General features: G+C 40.3%; 1 protein-coding gene across 1 annotated transcript in view; it reads right to left on the reverse strand.

Annotated features, from left to right (window-relative positions):
• ano1a (anoctamin 1, calcium activated chloride channel a) overlaps positions 1-13,334 on the reverse strand; it is a 99,693-nt gene that overhangs the window by 61,709 nt on the left and 24,650 nt on the right. The window contains exons 3-5 of the mRNA XM_083914235.1: positions 10,309-10,656; positions 3,485-3,583; positions 1,971-2,122 (exon numbers count right to left, since the gene is read on the reverse strand). Of these exons, the coding sequence (XP_083770361.1) occupies positions 1,971-2,122; positions 3,485-3,583; positions 10,309-10,656 (599 nt within the window). The remainder of the gene's footprint in view (positions 1-1,970; positions 2,123-3,484; positions 3,584-10,308; positions 10,657-13,334) is intronic.

Raw genomic sequence — 13,334 nt, forward strand, 5'->3', positions numbered from 1 at the left:
ATGAAGCCATCTATGTCGAGCAGTCTTTCCCAAAGTTAGGGTCAGGACCCAAAATGGCTCTCCTGATGTTTAGACTTCAAATGAGTGTTTCACCACCTCCAGGTTTCTTCCTTTGATATCCACATTTTAAAGCTAAAGAGAGTTTTTTAGACACATGGGGGCAGCAGAACAAGTTGTAAAAAAAGATGGGCAAAGTTACAGAATAAAGAATGGATTGTGGCAGCTGATAGCACCATGAATTGCACCTCATTTGCAACCTTTATTTGTCCCACCTCTAGGTCTGATTCACAAAAGATACTCATGCTCATGATATTACAGTTAGGCATGTCACATTAAGCAATAAATAATTTATTCGCATGATAACTTTTATTGAGATAATTTCAATTTTTCCGTTTTCCTGGGGTCCCTTGATCAAAGAGAATGAGGTGCATCTGTTTCCACTGAGCCTATCTCTTCCTCAGCGTAATGAGGAGTTAACCCTCGTCTGGTGTCGTGTTAGCCACTTGTCAGACACACGGCCTCTGTTTGGCTAGGCAGACCTCTGGAGTTACCCAGAGTGCAGCAGGAGAGCCCTGTAAGGGGGCAGGTTAGAGGACACGCTAGTTGAGATGTGGAGGTACAAAAACAAAGATGGAATTGGTTTCAAAGTGCCGTGGGGGAGCACATCAGGTTCAAACCGAACGACCGCGTCGAACCACTTCACCAGAGCGAGCCGCTGGTATGTAAAGTCCTCCCTCGGTTGAAAGGTAACAGCAATAGGCCGCTACTTTTCAACCGAGGGAGGACATTGCCATGGCAACTAACATCACTACCAAGAAAACCCGTTCCTGACGTAATTCTGTCCAAAAGTCGGCCATTTGTGATTTTGACAAAGGTGAACTGGAAAAAAATGGACAGAGACAAAGGTCTTTACACACCCAGGCCTTTTTTTCCTGTGTGATTAATTAGCACGTTGATATAGTTTTTCAAACTGTTGTTTTCTTTACAAATGCATTTACACAGAATGTGAATATTACCCAAAAAAAGTGTTATTGTTTTAACCAATCACATTGTTTCTTTACAGATGAGGATTATGACACAACAACACATAGGTCTGCTGCTAGACCTCGTACAAGCATGGATCAGATGGAAAACTATCACTTCTTGTCAGCGCTTCCGTTCTTACCCTTCACAATAAAAGCTCTAGACAGACAGTACGTACTTAACTGTTTACCGGAGGAAACTTCAATTCATTCAGCGCATTTCAATGAAAGGAACTGCAATAAATTATTTAATAGTTGGTCAGTTTTAGCTTTTCCTCCTTCGACTTCCAAGCTGTGAAATCACAGGAGACACTTTTACTTTGTCTCACCTCTGTCACTTCACTCAGCAGCAGAAACATGACACTCTTCTACTGCTCTTTACGTGTTCTCAAACAGAAAACTGCATCTACTGTAAATTTACCCGATATCTTCACAAATATCTGCTTTGATTGCTATCTCTTGTACGCTCACAAATGTGCTTCATTAGCCACCAACTCTTTGAAGACGCTAATCACTTCACTGTAACTATGTGTGGCTGTAAGTGCCGATTTTTGTGTTGTTGTTTTTTTTTGCAATGAGGCTCATTTGCATAGAATATGGTCAGTTTTATGCCATATTATTACATCATTTAAACATATAGACAGGAGTACAAGACCCTATTTCCTTGGCGGCACAGTTAGAGGACAGTTGTTATGACCTACTGAACTGTGACTTGGGCATATACTGGTATGTAATGGTACACTGATTAATATGTTGATTTAAGTGTGCGATTGCGTCGATCCAGTGTACATTGTACATACATTATATTAAACAGCATTTTTACTGGGTACATAGGTCACAGCATCCATCATGAAACTGATCCGTAAACCTAAATACCACAGAATTAGCACTAGTCGGTTTGACTCACTTCACAAATGAAAGCAGAAAGTCGGCAAAGATTTTACTCACAGATGCTGCTTTTCTCTGGAGAAAGGGTGAGAGAGGGATTTCACACTTTGTGGCCGGTTGGCGTCTACTTTTGGATGAAGAGGAGCTGTGACTTTGTGAATGAACAGTCGGATCTTCTCCACCAGATTACTGCCTTGTTTCAGCTCGTACACCTGCAAAGGAGGCAAAACGACCCCATTTAGTCGTAAACTCCGAACTACATGTCTTTCCTCTGCATCCCAAACAGGTGACATCAGAACTGATTCTTCAAGAGCTAGGTACGTTGTTAAAAGGTTCTGTGATCTGAATTCCCAACTACTGTATTTTATAGATGCCTGTTTCTGACAATGCATGTTAAACAATATCAAGTTATTATAATGGGAATAATGAGCTATTACTTGGAGATACTTGATCATTATTGGGAGAAAGACTTGGAGGATGTGTTTTTTCTCCCATCACATTGGCGAAAATGGCCGTCCATAGTATTTAGATGTGATCAGAGGGCAGAGGTAATTTGTCAGCTTGTATAGTATAACCTATATCTTTAAGGCTCTACTTACTCACTTTGAGAGCCCTGAGTTGTTTGGGTGTTGGCAGCAGGCAGTATTCTCTTCTGTGTTCTAAGCTAAATTCTAAGCTTATATTTGATAAGAGCCATTTGTTGGTCAAAAGTTACAAATCAAACTGCAGCACACTGCCTGTCTTGCAAACTTTTATTGGCGACGAATCACTGCTCCGCCTTTAAAACTTTACATATATATTGCAAATAAATGTATTTCTGCAAGATAGACAGTGTTTGGGAGTTTGTTTTCAATTTTTGATCAACTCGTCCCTCTCCTAAGCACCTGTCTCATGAAATAGATGCACAAAGTATTCTTCCGCTCTGAGAAGACTACATCAAAAGCAGACTGTATTGTAGGTTTGCAATGGGCTCATTAATAGAATAGATATTGTTTATGTACAGTATATATAATGAAAAGAAAAAAAACAAGACCGTAGGTAGGACACATTCACGGACTTTAAGAGCACTTGACTTGTAAACACTAGAACTGCTTTAAATCTACCTGAAAGATAAGCCTCTAACCATGAGCTGAGTCAGTGTGCTCTGGCATGGTCTGAATTCTGAGGTTATCCTCGGGTATCGCTCAAACCATCCAGGGAAGGGTTCAAACATTCAGTCAGCTGATGTTTGGCTTTTTGTGCCAACATCCATACCTCATTTTGAAAGGCAATTCTAAGGTTTTTGCTGCACAGTCTCCCCAGAAGAAATGTCAAACTCACTCAAATGTTACTCATGCATGTTTCTTTCCTATTGGATTTCTATCAACAACTGTCAACAGCTGTCAACACTAATTGGCCTGATTCTGGTGTTACAATGCTTCATGAATGCAACTGAGAGAGGAACAGGAAACCTCACACTTGTCACCACTCAGCAATGCAGATCTGAGAGCCTGCTCAATCAGCCTCAGGTTAAGAAAAGACTAGTAGGTAAATGTGCATTTGACAAATGCACAATTTATTGATGGATGGAGTACCTTCTTTGTTGGCATCTTGAGTTTCATGAACTCCGCCTCTCGACACAGAACGTTCCAAGGAGCGTGGATCTTCAAGAAGCCGATTCCAGGGATCTTAGTCTGAAAATATATGCAAGGTTTGGATATTTAATTACTATTGTCTGTGAGCCCACTGCAGAAACATGGGGAAAATCATGACTTTCCTAAATGCATGTATCTATAAACAATACATATTTGGTAAACATATGGGGACAAACATTCCAGCTTGCAGAGCAGCATGCTGCACTTCTGTTAGATTTAAATCCAGTCTGGTAGAGCCTAAGGAAAATCCTCTGTATCCATTTCAGCATAAACTCACATTGTTATGCTGCATATGGGATTGTCTCTGCAGTCTCTACTGTTATGTAAAACCACTCATACACTGCCAGACTCACTTCACACCCTCCAGCTCGGCACACTGACCTGTCTGGATACAGAAATACATAACAACCAATTCAAACAAGCTGACTAACTGTATATATCGCACAGATGTATTGTGTATTTCAATATATCAAATTCAAATGGTTTGTTCTGTCTGCTGGTGGGAAGTTAACGTGTTTTGCTGAATAAGGTTGCTGCAGCAGGAATGATACAGCAAAGATGAATATACTGTTTATAAAAATAAGCAAATGGGCTTTGTATGCATATGTGCATTTGAAAAACAGCCATTATAGGTGCATGTCAATTATTCGTTTTGTTAAGTGTTAAATAAATTCATGATTCATTAAATGGACGGACAAAATCAATTTGCTGGCTAATGGAAACTCCTGTAATGGATCTGCTCTGTCATTGCTCTGAAGTCATACTGAATGAAACAGATGCTTCTGTAAATTAAAGTGAGTGACTGTGAAAAGGATGATAAAATTTGAATCAGGTTAAATAACAACTATATTAAAATCCTAAATTAAACATTAGTCTGTGACCAAATGTGTATCAATTTAGGGGTCCTTGACACGAAAAAGGATGAGAGGATGTAAATTTAAGAATGCTTTATCATATGGTAATTCTGGAGTTGTAATGTTGTGTTTATTTTGGTTCTATGGCGAAGAAAAGGAGTTAAGGTTATTCAAATGTCTAACTTTCAATGGACATTATTAGCTAAATCAGTTCATTTGTGCAAAAAAGGACTGAAAATATGACTTTTTCTTCTGTGATCAGTCCAAACTTTTTCTGGGTTGTTATTACCTGACATATTCATACATAATATTATTATTATTATTATTATTAATTTTATTGATTCCCTTGATAATTAGTCTTGTGTGTACGTGTAGACCTATACCTCGTAGCGATCGATATTGACTTTAGACTTAGAATATATTGTCCACAAGAGGAAATTCTTTTTCACTTCACAGTACATTTATGCACAGCCAACTACAGATAATAACAGATGGACAACCACAACAAGATAACATGCAGACAAATATATAGACAGAGTGGATCTAGAGTGTTTTTATCTTGGCCCTTTTGTTGAGGGCTGCTATGGCTGCAGGCACCAGGCTTTTGCCATAACAAGCCCTCCTGCACACCAGGGACCTGTACCTGTGCCCAGAGGGCATAATGGTGAAGTGGCGGCTGACTGGGTGTGTGTTGTCCTGTGCTATTTTAAATGTAATGCGTAGTATGGCTTTGAGATTGAGCTCTGATAGTGCGGGTGTGGGGAGATCAATTCATTTGGCAGCTATGTTTGTGACACATTTTGACCCAGCATGTTGAAGAAGCAGGTGGAACAGTAGAGCAGGTTGGGCTGGGATGTTGGTAGATGCTTAAGTCCACACAAACAAAACTAAATTGCAACTTGTTAAACATTAAATTAACATTCTCAACCATGAAAGTGCAAAATGTAAAAACACCAAGCTGTACGGATATGAGACCATTATGGACTTGGTGAAAGAAACTTAAGTATATCCATAATGAGACCATCACATCATGTATCATCTTCCCACTGAGAGGCTAATTATCATCTAGGTACACTCAAGCCCCTATAGCCCTCCACAGTTAACTATCTCCAAAGTTTTCCCGCACATTTAGAGTAATTTACATGACATGGTATGACACTGTGAGCCGCTAGAAGCCATTTACAGACAAATCCAGAATTGAGCTATGTTATGTTACAGGTTTATCAACGCAGGTTTTAATGGATGATTCACTGTGCGAAGAGTGAATTTATCTCTATTTGCCTTTTCTAAAGAAAACTGAATCAAGCTGACAAGCTCTGGTTCTGCATTAATGAAAACAAATGTCTTTGTGTACACCAGTCCACCCATGTAGCAAATAAACAGAAGTGGCACACGAGCTACCACGAATATAGCCTACCAAACATTTAGATGAGATATGAGAATAAACGTCAAAGTAATGCTCTGGAATCAGTTCAAATATGTCTATTGATGAACAAAATCCAACTTAGATCAGTCAGTTCTATTTGTTTATGAATCTAAACATATATGGAGTTTATTTTTTTGTATTATTATAATGTAAGTGTACACTCAGGAATTTCAACAAATCAACTAAATTGTGCCTTTCATTGGCTCTAAAGGCAACAAGATAACAGAATTTGCCTCATTCAGTTCCATTTAATGGCAATAAAATGGACACATTCGATTTGCATTAGAATTGAGAGCAAAGCTTTTTCTCAATTATACACAATATACAGTGTGTAATTGGAACATCTAAGATATCCATAATATTAATATATAAATAACCTGACACTTTATAAAAATCAGTTATTTTTTTCAAATCTGAGACAGGTTTATTGCCGCATAGGTTTTACATAGAAAGAAATGTCCTCGCTGTTGTGATGCATGACAGTCATAAGATACACAGAACGAGACAGAAAAGTAGTCTACGACAAAAATCAAGAATGGAGCAGGTGAGGATGAACTGGATGATGGAGGTGTATAAGTGCACCATTATTGTCTGGGGCAGGTTGAACTTGTTTAGCTGCCATAGGAGGTTCATCCTCTGCTTTTTTGGTGAAGCTGATGTTTAGCTCCTACTTGAGGTCCTGGGACAAGATGGAGCCCAGAGGTCTGTTTCAAGAAGCAGGTTCAAAAAACTCTGAGTCTAACCCTGAACTCTGAGTTGATCTACTCTGAGATAGGAAACTCTGAGTTTTCAGTTCCAGAACAGCAGATTTGCGTTAGTTTTATCAACTCAGAGTAGTTTGACCTGGAGTTAAGCGCGTGCACCCCAAGTATAACAACGCTTCAGCAGCAAAAGAGAGGGAGACGGTGTGGGAGAACATTGCTGCTCGGGTCAGTGCGTAAGTTTAAACGTAGTCCTGTTGCAATCACAATAATATCACAGGGGAAACTGCTTGAGTGGTAGCCTATTAATTTATTTCATTTAGGTGCTTTCCCGTGGGGCAGAAGCGCACTTGGCAGCAGCTTAATATGAAACATAAAAAAAATGTTTAAACAGGTAAAACCTCAGCACAATCTCATGGTGATGCCTCATTTTGAGCATGTTTTACATGGTAAAGTATATATTACCGTAAGTGGCTGTTTTATATGTTGTATAAAAAAACTCCCGTTTGCAAAAAAACGCAGCGCAACACATAATATCTGCTGGGATGTGAGAGCATGACTTTGGTTGTTAATGTTGGAAATGTAAGGACGGATGAGGTTGTGTATGTAATGATGGACTGTGACGTGAAACTGTACCGCTCAAAAAGAGAATTGCCTGGAAATGCAAGAACATCTATAATCAATAGTTTGATAATCATCTCCCGACGAATATTTAATTCTCTGCGCAGTAATTCTGCACCTTCATCCACGGGATCATTATCAAAAGGACATGCCATGGTAGTGAAAATAGTCACCACCTAATGTAACTTCTAATGACTGATTTTTGCAATGATTTTCTGAAAAAACAGATGACAGAACTATACTACGCCAAAACTCGCCTGCTGACTGAATGAATGAGCAAATCAAATGCCGTGTGTGGCTGAAAGAGGGCGGAGACAGAGAGAAACTCAAGGTTTGTTGAGAAAAACCTGCACCCGACCAGGTGAGGTTACCTCTTTCTGTGAAACAGGCTAGAGTTACCCCTCTTTCTCTGGTTTGAGTTACCTCCCTTTGTGAAACGGAAAACTCTGAAATGAGTTTCCCTCATTTCAGGGTTAACAGACTCAGAGTTTTCACTAAACCTGCTTTGTGAAACGGGCCCCAGGAAGTGGAAGTACTCTAGCATCGACTCACTTACACAGAGATGGGGGTGGAAATCTACAACCATCTCCACTGTCTTTAGAGCATTGAACTCCAAGTTGTTTTGTCCCTACCAGGTGACCATCTGTAGGTGGATCCATCCCAACCCAGTGAGGGTGGTGTTGTCTGCAAACTTCTGAAACTTGACAAACTGGTGACTGCACCAGCTGTTGGTGTTCAGGGAAAAGAGTAGAGGGGATTGGATGCAGTGTTGAGGGATACTGCTGCTGATGGTCAGGTGGGGTCAGGCACATTCAGGAGGTCTTGTCCTGCAGCAGAGCTGGGACGATAGCGTTGAAAGTGGAGTTACAACAGGTTCATAACAGGTTTCTGTTGTCCAGTTGCTGTGGAGGGCCATGTACCTGTATGTTTCCCCAAATCAAATGTTAAATTATTTTGTCCGCTTAGCTCATCCCATAATTGCATGGGCAGGTGGTAGGGTCCATTTAGGTGAGGCTGACAGGTATAAGTGTCTTCACAAGAGCGAAGGGGCGAAGCAGGCAGGGGGCATCTCGCTTTGAGGTTGCTTTTTTTATGTTAATTTGTCCCAGTTTAATTTAGTTGGATGGTGGCTGGAGTTAGTTTTCTTTTGTAAATAAATCACACACACACACACACACACACACACACACACACACACACACACACACACACACACACACACACACACACACACACACACACACACACACACACACACACATTCATTACATTGATAATAGCAGATTGTTTTGTTCAACAGCTGAACTTAAAAGATAGATGGAGTTGAACGGACAACGAGACAGAGGAGAGAAAGAAATGGAAACGTAATTCAAATCTATCTCTCAGACACATTCAAATTCCCAGGAGAACCAGTGCTGTCACCCTCAGGTTCTCCACTGTCAGTCACCTGAATCTGCCACGTGACCTGATGGATGTTATACCTGCTTTCTCATGACCATTCATTCCCTTTGCATTTGTCAACTATGAGCATAAATACTGAAAAAACAAGTTTAAATCAAATAACTGCATAATCCTTCCCTGAACAGCGGATCATACTTTAGCAACCATAACTAAGCACCAGGGTTCTGTCCAGCTTTATATTTCTCCCCTTCCCAGAGTGGTGTGCATGGTGCTTGTGTTAGTGATACTCAGCAATTAAAGAGTTTAGAAGGGGGGTCCTTCATTAGCTAAAAACATAAGCTACAGACATCTCCATGTCCGGCTAACAAGCAGCGTTCAGTTTTTAAGCGCCACATATATAAAAACTTCCAGAAAACTGCAGGTCTGCTGCAATTCTTAGTTCTTTTAAATCAAGACCGAAGACTTTTCTGTTTTCTGCTGCTTATCTGTAAACAGCACTGTAACTTCTGTAACTGTATCCATCTTTTATGTTTTAAATGACCTTTTATGTGTTTGTTTTTCCCAAAGGCTTTTAATGTTTTATGTAAAGCACTTTGAATTGCCTTGTTGTTGAATTGTGCTACACAAATAAACTTGCCTTGCCTTAGCCTTCTACCCACAGCAGCCCTTGAGCCTGTTGCTTCCCATAAATATATACGTGGACGCTGCTGTCCATTGGACGATAAGTCAATGAGGCCACCATCTTGGGCAGGGGGGGGGACCCTTTTCTTAATGCATGTTTGTCTATCGAGGCAGGAGGTCCATCCACTATTAAAATCACAAGTGGTTTGTTACAAATGCCAGAAATGTATTTATGGTAACGGACACTTAATTAAAGTGCTGTTTTTTTCTACCAAAGTAACATTAAGCGGCTTTAAGCTGTAAAAATTCACCCCTTGTACAATTATCATAAATGGGGAAATTAGCTATAGAGACCAGATACATTATATTTTTGTAGACCATTAAATTAGCCAAATAAAGTAAAAACTACCGTCCCAAAAACAACAACAACAACTTAGACATTGTCGATAGCTGAAATCGCCTAGCCCTACTGCAGTATGAGAACACTCACTTAACTTTATGTTAAGTGAGCTTTAAGAAGGATTAGCACTTAGCTTTGGTTATCTATCAAATTCAACAAGTTTGTAAAGTAAAATATTGAAAAGTATCTATCTAGTTGTTTCCAAGGAGTACAACATTAACCAATACTAGTTTGTGAGGTTTACTAATAAAAATGCCCCATTTCACAACTAGTACTTCCACTGTGTGATGTTTTTGTACTGTGTGCTATCAGAGGTTAGCCTAACATTAGTGGCTCTGTCCTGTTATTAATTGGATTTGGGGAAGTTTTAACTGCTCCATCCAAACTCTGAGATAGCTCAACATTTTTTCCCTTTTCTGTTGTGATATCCAAAGGAAAACCTACTGTTTGAAAATACAAACAAGTATGTAGCTAAGCTAAGCAGCCAAAGAGGTTTACAATGAGACACTGGGAATTGCTCACTACACTGCAATGCAAGAACAATGCTGCTTCTTCTACATGGCCGATCACACAGTGAACTGGCTCAAAGGCTGACTGGAATGGCAAGGAACCATAGTTTAAAAAATGACTTAAAAGTTCAAGTAGTAAATGTGCCACAGTTATCACTGTTATCACCTGATTGGTGTAGGACTACAGTGGAAAGTTTGACAGGCAACACCTACAAGACATTCATCTCTCACCCCTTCATCCTTTTCCAGCTCCAGCCCCGTCTCCAGGAGGTTTTCCTCAAACTCCTCCCGCCTAAAGCGCTTGTCGTCCTCATGATAGTCAGTCCGTTGCTCCTGGGCAGCGATCTCCGGGTCTTCCTTTGGCTGCAGCGGGGCGCGGCTGCTTCTCATGCTCAGGCTGCGGCGAAGACGCCGGATGAAATTATTGTCACCAAACCTGGAGGACTGGCGCCGGATGCTGCTGGGCTTCTGGATCTGGTATGCCAGCACGTAGTCCACCCGCCGACGGCCATCAGAGAAGAATGGGCCCGGCCGCGGACACAGAGGGGAGCCGTCGTCTGCATAAATGTTTTTCATTGGCTATAGGCAAGACAAGCAAAGAGGGAAAATATCCTAGATTACTGGATTTGCATAGAAACATCTCCTCTTAAAAATAGTGATAATGTTGACAAAATAGTGCAGGGTCAGCAGCCTCTCCAGTATTTTGACTGTACGTGGTGAGATGGGTCAGTTTTATACAGATCACAATCTCAGTCATCTTTAAAAGGAATTCACTTTGAGAGCAAATCTGCATTTTGCATGAATAACTTCCTTGAACTCAAACTCACACTACTGTTTGTCAATTTGCCGTGGTTCAGTGAAAGTAACTTAGTTTGACCGATGTGAGCCACGTGGTTTTGTCAGATGGCCTGAAGAAGTGTTCTACTATAAACTCTGCCAGCTTACAAACACGCACACATATTTTATTTTTTATTTTCCTTTACAGCAGCAATGGATACTCATGACATAGCATACATGTACTACGTGTACTCTACCAGATTGTGTGCTAGCATCACACACACACACACACGCACGCACACACACACACACACACACACACACACACACACACACACACACACACACACACACACACACACACACACACACACACACACACACACACACACACACACACACACACACACACACACACACACACACACACACACACACACACAAACTTTGTCACTGCAATCGCATCACAACCATTCAAAATACACTCATGAAACTATACAGGTGTGTCTTGAGATGAAGATAAGAAGAAAGTTGTGTACACAGAAAGGGCGAAGTAGGAAGTAGGGTTACACAGGTTACTGTGCCATTGAACCGCCTCCAGCTTGGTGACCATCAGGTGACCCGTGGTGTACCTTTTGAATCGACCTCCCTGTCCAACATTGTGATATCCCTGCTACCGTGAACTTTGTCACACAGCAGGAGCAAAGTCTACTTAACAGAAAAGTCTACATGTACTCCCATCATCGGAGGAAGAAAGTTTATCCTCAGAGAAGTAAGAATGTATGCACCAAATATGCTAATAATTTATAAAGTAAGAGCATTGGGTAGGATGGAGGAAGTGCTTTTATGGTCAATGATTGTAACAGGACTTCATGCGATTCATTCTCTGCAGCATATTTGCTTGATGGTTCACTGGACTAATGCACTATACACTTTCACACTTGGAATGTAACATCATTCACCGTCCCCAGAGACATTCAGCGGCCAGAGATAAAATAGTGCCCATGACACAAACCATCCTTTTCAACAGGGAGCAACATACAACAAACGTGCTTCTCCAGCTGAATCATCTTGTCCGCTATTTCATGAATATTTCATTTACATAGCAAGTATCTGCAGAGTGATACACATCTTGGGCTGTCTATTTATGTTTTGCAATTCCCGGCTGCATTAAATGAAAGGTCTTGTTGTCCTCATACCACTGAGGATTATAGTCCTACAGTATAGGTAGTTTCCATGCAAATGTCCCCTAATACTTTAATACACACGTATTGCATGTTGCACTAGAGGCTAAGAAGACATAAACAGGGTCGTTGAAGATTAAATTCAGCAGTATTCCAACATGGACTCAATGCTGCTGTGTAGTCAAATGACATCTCTGATATATGTTGAGCCACACTGTTGCACTGGGTGACATCTTCCTTCATTACCATGAACACACACTGGTTATTCTGAATCAACCCCATACACCATCTGATATCCCACTCAAATCTGCCTCAAAAATAGCTCTTAATATATTAAATATCCATGTTTGATATTGTCACTCCCATTCACTTTCACTTTAATTTGAGCATTTTACTGATTCAGGTTCATGTTGACTTACAAATTCCAAACAATGAAACAACAAGACGGTTTCGTTTGGAATTCAGGTTTAGTTTATTTGTAGTTCATTTATTATGTTTTGTACACCCCTTGTGCATCCTAATGGTTTGGAATCTGTTGTAGTTTGGTTCTGTTTCTCTGACATCTCCAATTTGGTCCAATTTGATAACAATTAAAGAATCAAGTTTGCTTAGCATTATCTCATACACAAAACCCAACTTTTTAAAATATTTACCATGTCTACATGGATTTGGGGCTGAGTGCATGAGTATAGACAGCATAGATAATAAGAATATGTAGTGTGAAAAGCTATACGTTAGCAAACCATGAGTTTAGAATAATTCACTATAGAGATATGCTCAAAAATGGACCTCCACACTCAGGATGTTAATGTGGGTACAAAGGAAATGATTACTGTCCTGCTCAGTAAATGTGGCCATTCAACAGTCTGGCTCATTAAAACTTTATGAAGAGGAACATTTTGGAAGAGTGCAGACATGGCACTAGTTTGACTTCAGCTTTGTGTCACGACATTTCTTTCCGTGGTCCATTCATTTCATAATTTTAGAGCTTATGTGTCTGGTACATTGAATGTGGGGTTCTATATGTTATATACTGTATGAAACGGCTCAAAACACAGTGTACTATACTCTACCAGTAATAAGACCTTTACACACCAGGGGCTTTTTTCTTTGTGCGATGGCAAAAAGGCAATGCTGAATTCTTTCACACAGAATGTGAATATTACGATGCGTTAAAGCGACTGAGATTTTGTACTGCAAAACAAAGGCATGAGGAGAATAAAGGAACGTCCACATGAACGAAAACCACCTTTTTTTTCTTCGTCGTTCTTAAAAAGTTTTCCGTCAACATGGACT

The sequence above is a fragment of the Echiichthys vipera genome, assembly GCF_963691815.1.
Source record: "Echiichthys vipera genome assembly, chromosome: 1".
In the NCBI taxonomy this organism is placed as follows: Eukaryota; Metazoa; Chordata; class Actinopteri; order Perciformes; family Trachinidae; genus Echiichthys; species Echiichthys vipera.